Source organism: Anopheles merus, chromosome X, assembly GCF_017562075.2.
Source record: "Anopheles merus strain MAF chromosome X, AmerM5.1, whole genome shotgun sequence".
Taxonomy (NCBI): domain Eukaryota; kingdom Metazoa; phylum Arthropoda; class Insecta; order Diptera; family Culicidae; genus Anopheles; species Anopheles merus.
The window spans coordinates 19,745,459-19,754,285 of record NC_054081.1 but is presented as its reverse complement, the minus strand read 5'-3'; the positions used below and the strand labels follow the sequence as shown (position 1 = coordinate 19,754,285).

At 42.4% G+C, this 8,827-nt stretch overlaps 1 protein-coding gene across 1 annotated transcript; it reads left to right on the top strand.

Moving 5' to 3' along the window:
* Positions 1–4,938: 4,938 nt before the first annotated feature.
* Positions 4,939–7,500, top strand: LOC121590320. The gene has a single exon (XM_041909891.1). The coding sequence runs from the start codon at positions 4,939–4,941 to the stop codon at positions 7,498–7,500; it is 2,562 nt and encodes an 853-aa protein (XP_041765825.1).
* Positions 7,501–8,827: the final 1,327 nt, after the last annotated feature.

Genomic DNA, 8,827 nt, shown 5'->3' with positions numbered 1-8,827 from the left:
GGAGCTTGGGAACGTCGTGCTACCATCTTATCGTTCGAGGTGTCAGTTGTTAGGGTTTGAATGTCTTGAAAAAACAAGAATGGTTGCCCAAGGACTTTTTATGTTTAAACTGTTAACTGAAAAAATCGATGATTTGATTTACGATTGATAGGTAATGTAAATTGTTATGTCCTTATTAGGCCTTTAAGAACTCGACAATTTTTAATTACTAATTTTCATTATCGTCTTTTCTGTGCTAGGGATTCGTTATTATTCGTTATCGTTAAGCCTAAGAATTTTAATTTATATCAAAATTTTATTGACTTGTCCTTTAGTGTCCCGAAATGTTCACGTGTCATATAATACTGCATTACCGTAGCAATAGACGATGCGCAATCTCAGATCTGTCAAACGGTTCGGTTTGATAAATATATCTGTCAAAAAAAATTATATATCTCGGACATATAATCTTGAAAATTTATGCACAATCTTGGCGCAACCCAAGCACCCGACCACGCTGGTTTTCGCTGGTCTTTTCGGGGATAATTCGTTAACGAATTATCCCCGAAAAGACCAACGAAATACAGATCATTTTCGGGGATAGTGAACACACGTGAAAGATGAACCCATGCAAAAAGAGCTAAAAATAGAAATGAACATTCGGATTCACTCCCTCCACTCATGATCATGCTTCATCCTTGATGCTACCAACCACATCGCTAGTTCTACTTCGAATCACTTTGCCAGTTGCGCCACCATATTATTATTCATTATCGTGCTATTTACTGGTTTGTTTGTATGAAGGGGTACTGATACTAAAAGAATTAAAAGAAATAAATAAACAATAAAAATAACAGATTAACTATTAAACACGCATTTCTAGCAATGAGTAAATGAGTTTGAAGTTATTGGAGCTGGATGTTTTAAAAATTAAATAAAACTTTAAATCATAAAAAAACAATAAAAATGGAATTGAACTCAGGTCGACCATGGTACTAACATTACACCATTAACATTTGACCATAACTAGTTCATGAACATGAATTGTTATCTATCACTTTTAAACCCTTCAAATATAGTACAATAAACAAAGAGATGTGTAAAAGTTCATCGATGCGTGTGAGAGAGTAGGGCTGATGAATAGAAAGAGATGGCATGAGTTTGTGTTCATTATCCCCGAAAAATTTCGCTTGGGAATCTGAAAATGTATGGAAATGACGTTTATAGCTCAGGGTTGGCTACGCGAAATGACATATGTTTTGATAAAACGAATATATGCGCAATCTGAGATTGCGCATCGTGTATTAATACGGTACAGGCGTCCCCCGAGTTACGACTCCCTCGAGTTACGACGATTCGCAGATATGACGATTTTGATTTTGACAGTTAAAAGTTGTCATTGATAAGAAATTGATGTATTTTTGTGAATATCTGGGCTGATAAACGTTATACACACATTTCCAAAGATTCCAAAACTACTCGATCTTGCATATCTTTATTGTGTACGGTTTTTAAAATAAAATTATTACATTATGGAACATTATTTTAAATAAAATACACGATATCATAACTTCCAACTCTTCAACTTCGGTTATAAACTTTGTATTCAGAGATATTCGACATACGACTTTTTCGACTTACGCCTTGCTTTGGGACATTTTTTAGGTCCCAAATACAGTCGTATCTCGGGGGACACCTGTATTAGTTTTTCTACAGTGAAAGTTTGAGGTGGAGTTGCTGGAGGATAAGGTTTAGACTAGTATTGGCCGTTCCGGTCCGAACCTAGTAAAAAAGTTCCGTTCTTTATGTAGGCCGTTCCGTTCCGATCCTTTATACAAAATTGTTCCGTTCCGTTCATTCCGTTCCGTTCTTTCATTTCGTTCTTTCCGTTCATTCCTTTCATTCCGTTCCGTTCAATTCGTTCTTTCCGTTCACTCCGTTCCGGTCTTTGCCGCTTCAATATTGTTAGCAAGGTGCTATCGTTCGTGCGTTCCGTTCTTTGAAAAAAACCGGCTTTGTCCGGCTGTTGCTTGCTGCATGCAAGATAACTGTTCACTCTTTCTCGCACACAGTATGTGTTGCCTGTGCACTCTCCCATGCTCACAGGAATATTCATCGCACTTCGTCGCGCATCTTTTATAAAAATCGTGATAATCGAAACCAAAATGGAGTTGCATTTGGTATTATGGTGCAATTTGTAACATCAATAATAATTTTTGTTATAATTTAGCTTATCTTAACCAGACAAATAATTATTATAAAATTTAAATCTGTACTCATATGGCAGAACGGGTTGGAAAAGATGTATTATAATATGTGAGTATGAACAACGAAAAATAAAATGTATTTATTTTTTATGTCACGATATCCGCTTGATCTTGGCACTCGGCATGATTCCAATATTTAGCCATTCGATTCGAAGCATTCTGTTCCATTCGACAACCGTTTGAGTGCCGTGATGTTGTAAACGATTTATGTGAAAAAAAAAACCATTTGTTTTAAATAGTAAGTGAAATTCAAATAATTAGTCAGTCTCGTGATACAATCGTCAACTCGTACTCAATAACATCGGCATGGGTAAAAGCCTCGAATGGATCGTGCCCCCATACGCTGGGATGATTATCCTGCTATGGGCAATTAATAAGTTACTGATAGCCAAGCCTATTAGTGGTACAGGAAGGCTTTGATCGAAAATGGTCGTCGCATCTAAAAAGTTTAAAAAATGCTACATAATAAATGCATGCTTTATATTCGCACAGCTGGTACAGCATACTGGGCATAGGTTGAACCCATCTAGATTTGGTGATTTCAGAATGATGATTTAAGGAACGCCTTTTCATATCCTGTATCAAGTAACAACGCCCCCCCCCCCCCCCCCCCCCCCCCTCGGATGACAGTTTGGCTTCTAAGCTCTGGGTCGGTACTTTTGCACCCTAGGTTCACGTTCCGTTCTTTTTGAAAAATGAACTAGTTCCGTTCCGTTCCTTTTTTTAACGAAATTCCCAACACTAGTTTCGATATTTTCACAGATTGTGTAGATATGACATGTTCAAGGACTTAACGGTAGACAAAGGGCAAATAAGAGAAGAGAGTTGTTTAGATACAACTATGATTATAAATAATCACTTTCCCTTATCCGAAATTTTTCTCAGTTTATTATACCACCATAAGGCACCTTTTTTCTGAATTTGATCATCGATGCATCGGTCGGGTGCATCATTTTTAACTAAATTATCACTTCATTAGATCTTGATAAAACCGACAAGAACAGGGAAAGGGATGAAAAAGAAGAGGGTGCAGGGGTTAAAGGAGCACAAAACATCATACCCTAAACTATAAACTGGCTATGTGTCAGATATGGCTCAAATCAACGTTGTAGTTATTGCATGATGCAAAACTGTTCTTACATGCAACGCCGATACAAAAAAGCCGTTTATATTTATTAGAAGACGAAGATTGGCTAGAATAGAAATTTACATATAAGATAAGCGCATGAACTAAAACTAAATGAAAATGAAAGGTTATCAAGAGCACGTAGAATATATTTTTGTAGAATACAGGTAGTCCCCGAGATAAAAGAAAGTACTTATACGCGGATTCGGAGATACGCGGTTTTCTTAATTTGACAGTTGTTTGAACAAATTGTACTGATTTGACACATCAATTGACAAATGTCAAAAAATGTCTCTTTTCATCGGATGTTGAAAACCATTGCGAAAGGTTTAAAACTGTTAAATTAAGTCATAATTATATCAAATGATTATTAAATATTAAATGAATATTATAAAATAACTAAAACCACCCCCTACGTACAAAAATACTAGATAATTAGTGATATTTTGGCTGTAAATCACAAAACTCGACTTACGCGGAAATTCGAGATGCGTGGTATTTTTCTACGGTTTTTGGTCCCCATTAACACTTTAAGCGCCGTGTCATATAAATTCGCATGACGGTTTTGCTCACCGTTCAGCTTTGCATCTGACGCTCAGTGATTCTCTTGATAACGAATGAGGTAGGAAAGAGAGAACGAGAACGGCATGTGCTACACCGCTGTTGGAATTAGAATAATTATTTTCGAACATAAATTTGAATTGCATAAAACAAAGCGTTAGGAAACTAAGATTAGGTTATAAACTACTCGACGTTAGAAACTGCTCGATCTGCTTGAACTATGAACTGCATGAATTATTATATACAAAAAGGACAAACGAATATACAGTTGCAAACCGACCAGCGATAAAGGTGTACACTTTCCTATTCAAATTTCCTCCAAATATCACAGCCAGCCCCTTTTCGTGAATATATTTCACATTTTTGGTCCTTCGAACCGGATCGTGATATACGGAGAAGAAATAAGTTTCATTCTGCATCAAGAGTGGAATTCGGTATTCGTCGTCAAGTGTGCAAGTCATTCCGTGACAATTCCCGCCATCGCATATCGCCCCGCATCAAGGGCAACGGTCGGTTACACGCCATCATTTTGAATTTCGCGCCATCGCTTTGTTCGTTATTTTCGTGTGATATCGCAGTATTTTCTTTGTACGCAGTATTTTTTATCGCAGTATTAATCGAACTTCCAACATTTGACGGAGATCACACAAAATGGCTTTCTTTCCGAGATCGCTTCATCGCAATGATCGACGCTTCAGCCGAGCTTCCATCTATCGCGAAGCTACAATACTTACTGTCATCGTTGAAGGGGGACGCGGCGGTACCCTTCGAGCATACACCTTTAACGGCGGACAACTATTCGGTTACCTGGGCGGCGCTTCTTAAACGGTACGACAATTCTCGTCTTTTGATTCGCGAATACTATCGCAAATTGCACTACCTTCCGGGAGTGCAATTGGTGTGCGTTGACAAGCTCACGCACCTGGTGGATGAATTCACCCGCTTCGTCAACGGGTTGAAAAAGCTGAACGAACCGGTTGACTCGTGGACACACCCCTCTCAAACATGCTGCTGATGAAGTTGGATCGAGAGACATTGTTGGCTTGGGAGAAACATTCCGTGCACTTCACGACGGACAAATATAAGGATGTGATCGACTTCGTGCAAGATCGTATCCAAATCTTGAAATCGACCAACAACTTCGTGAAGGATCAAGCAGCTAGTGGTATCAAGGTGGCCGGTCTCATTCGTCAACCAGGGCAACGGAGATTCATCGCGAATGCAGCTACATCTCGCTCGGCTCCTGCTGCATCGACTGCGCACACCCAACAGCCAAAGTGTCCATTGGAGTGTTCCGAAGACCACACACTGCGCAACTGTCCAGTGTTCATCGCCAAGGAGGTCCAACAGCGACGGGACGTCGTCGCATCGAAGCGGCTGTGCTGGAACTGTTTGAGCAGCAATCATCAGGTTAGAGCGTGCAAGTCGGATTATTCGTGTCGCACGTGTCGTGAGCGTCATCACACACTTCTACATCATTCACCACCCTATGCTCCACCCGCAACGGTAACATTGTCAGCTCAGTCGAATGAAGACAATGTGTTTCTGGCGACGGCAAACATCCAGATCAAGGATGACTACGGGAACACCCATGAAGCAAGGGCGTTGTTGGATTCGGGATCCATGTCGAATTTCATCGCTGAGGAGTTCGCACGGAAACTGCTGACGAGTCGCAAAAGGGTCAACGTCGCTGTATCGGGCATCGGCAATGCAGTACAGCAGATCAAGGGTTCCATCGTCGCTACCGTTCAGTCCAAGACACAACCCTTCGCAACGGAGATGACTTTCTTGGTTCTGGACACGCCATCCGCAAACATCCCTACATCACCAACGGACGTCTCTTCATGGAAAATGCCGGACGTGGCATTGGCGGACAGCACCTTTAACAGTCCGGGGCAAATCGACATCGTCATCGGAGGCGATACGTTCTGGGAGCTCCACACCGGTCGCAAGTGCTCTATCGGTAGAGGCAAACCGTGGCTGGTCGAAACCCACTTTGGTTGGGTTGTCACCGGCAACACTCATCATTCGTCAGTCGGTCCGCGGCTGTGCCATCTATCTGCATACGACACCCCACTGGAGGAGACCATGCAGCGGTTCTGGGAGAGTGAAACCATAGCCGAGGATCCTGTGCTATCGGTTGAGGAGAATGCTTGCGAGAAGCATTTCGCAGCAACAACTGTTCGCAACTCAAGTGGAAGGTATGTCGTTAGTTTGCCATTTAACTCCAACCCTAATATCGTTTTAGGAGAGTCGAAGGAAATAGCCGATCGCAGACTGCGTTCTATCGAACGGCGGTTGAACACCAATGCTAAAATGAAAGAAGAGTATGTGAAATTTATGAAAGAATATGAGCATTTGGGGCATATGAAGCGGCTTACCAGTCCTGCAAACGATTCGGTAGAGCATTACTACCTCCCACATCACGCTGTCGTTAAAGAGTCAAGCACAACCACGAAGGTGCGTGTCGTGTTCGATGCATCCTGTAAGACTTCGAGTGGTTACTCATTGAACGATAAACTCTTAGTGGGACCAGTCGTTCAAGAAGATCTTTTATCGATTATCCTTCGGTTTCGTTCTCGTGCCATTGCTCTCACTGCAGACGTAGAGAAGATGTATCGGCAAATTTTACATAGCCCTCATGACCGTAACTATCTACGCATCCGGTACAGAGAACATCCTGCAGATCCTATATCGACCTTTGAGCTACAGACGGTTACGTACGGCACAGCCTCTGCTCCATTTTTGGCAACCAGGACCCTCAAACAGATTGCTCTTGACCACAAGGAAGAGTATCCTTTGGCAATGAACGCGGTCATGAACGATTTTTACGTAGATGATTTGCTAACGGGTACCGATGATTTGTCCGAAGCAATCGTTATACAAAGGCAAATCTCAGACATGCTAAATTCAGCTGGTTTCACGCTGAAGAAATGGGCATCGAACCGCTCCGAAGCATTGAAGAACGTTCCTTCAGAAGATGTGGCGGTACAACTCTCGCACGAGTGGAAGAGCTCGAAACAAGTATCCACACTAGGCATCGTTTGGGAACCGGCAACTGATACACTACGGTTTCGTATTGAGATACCACCTACAACACCCAGCATGACGAAAAGGTTAATTTTGTCATATATCGCCAAGATATTTGATCCCCTCGGGCTACTGGGCCCAACGATCATCATCGCAAAGATGTTCATGCAGCAACTATGGGCTCTCAAGATTCATGGAAAGGCATATGACTGGGACAGCGAGCTACCATCGCACTTACAGCATGAATGGTCGAAATTTCACTCTACATTATCTTCACTACGCAATTTGACAGTCCCACGGTACATATCGCAATGCACGGCAACAAGTCTGCAAATTCATATCTTTGCTGACGCATCACAACTAGCATATGGTGCTTGTTGCTACATTCGGGCTGAAAGCATGGAAGGAGTCACCGTGCAGCTGCTAACAGCCAAGTCAAAGGTCGTTGCGTTATCCAATTCACATTCCATAGCTCGATTGGAATTATGTGCAGCACGACTAGCCACACTTCTTTACGAGAAGTCCAGCAATCACTGAAAATTTCTGCTACCACCATCTGTTGGACCGATTCCATGACTGTCCTTCACTGGCTGAATTCAGCACCAAATCGATGGAAGCCCTTCGTTGCAAACAGGGTTGCAAAAATTCAGCACACGGCTGGAATACAATGCTGGAAGCATGTTCCAGGCTCGGACAATCCAGCAGACGACATTTCGCGAGGTTTAACGCCGGAAAAGTTGCTAGTGTGTGAGCGCTGGTGGCACGGGCCACATTGGTTAGCACGCAACTCGGAAGAATGGCCACAGAACACACCATCACCAAGCGAAGATGAGAGCGCAGAAGAAGAAAAACTATTGTCACGGGTTGCAAGCACAGCATTAATCTGCGAATTTCGAAACAGTTTGTTCTCACGATTTTCGATCTACCACAAACTGCAAAGAGTTGTTGCACATTGTTTGCGCTTTATACAAAACGCAAAGCGCCGCGTAGGAAACAAGGTCCATGCTAAGGATATCCCACCGCTCACTGTAGACGAACTCAAGGCGGCAGAACTCAAGTTGTGTTATCTTTCGCAACAAGACACCTTTTCCGAGGAGATACAACACCTGCAGAAGGGCAAGAGATTCCGAAGAACTCCAAACTGAAATGGATTTCCCCTTTCATAGATACGCAAGGTATTCTGCGCATTGGTGGCCGGCTCAGTAACGCACATCTGTCGGAATCAGAAAAACACCCGGTAATATTATCATCGAAACATCCACTGTCCGCACTACTAGCTGTTTCGATACACTTGAGTAAGCTGCATGCTGCACCACAACTGCTTTTAACAACACTACGCCAAAGCTTTTGGATAATTGGCGGTCGCAATTTATGCAAGTCTGTGTACCACAGTTGCCACGCATGTTTTAAGGCCAAACCCACACTTCTTAAGCAAAGTATCGCCGATTTGCCAACATCACGAGTCACACCAACAAGACCATTCTCAGTATGCGGAGTAGACTATTGCGGACCAATCTATATAAAACAAACCATACGCAACAGAAGTCCGATTAAAGCATACATCGCCATATTTGTATGTTTTTCAACAAGAGCGGTACATATCGAACTGGTTGGCGATTTAACATCAACAGCATTTATCAATGCACTTCGTCGTTTGATTGCACGTCGTGGTCAAATCAGTGAACTGCATTCCGACAATGCAACCACCTTTAAGGGAGCGGCACATGAGCTGAATCGCGTCTACAAGATGCTAAAGAGCGACGAACACGATCGAGCTGCTATATTTGATTGGTGCGCGATGAATCATATGAAGTGGAAGTTTATCCCACCAAGAGCACCACATTTTGGAGGTTTATGGGAGGCG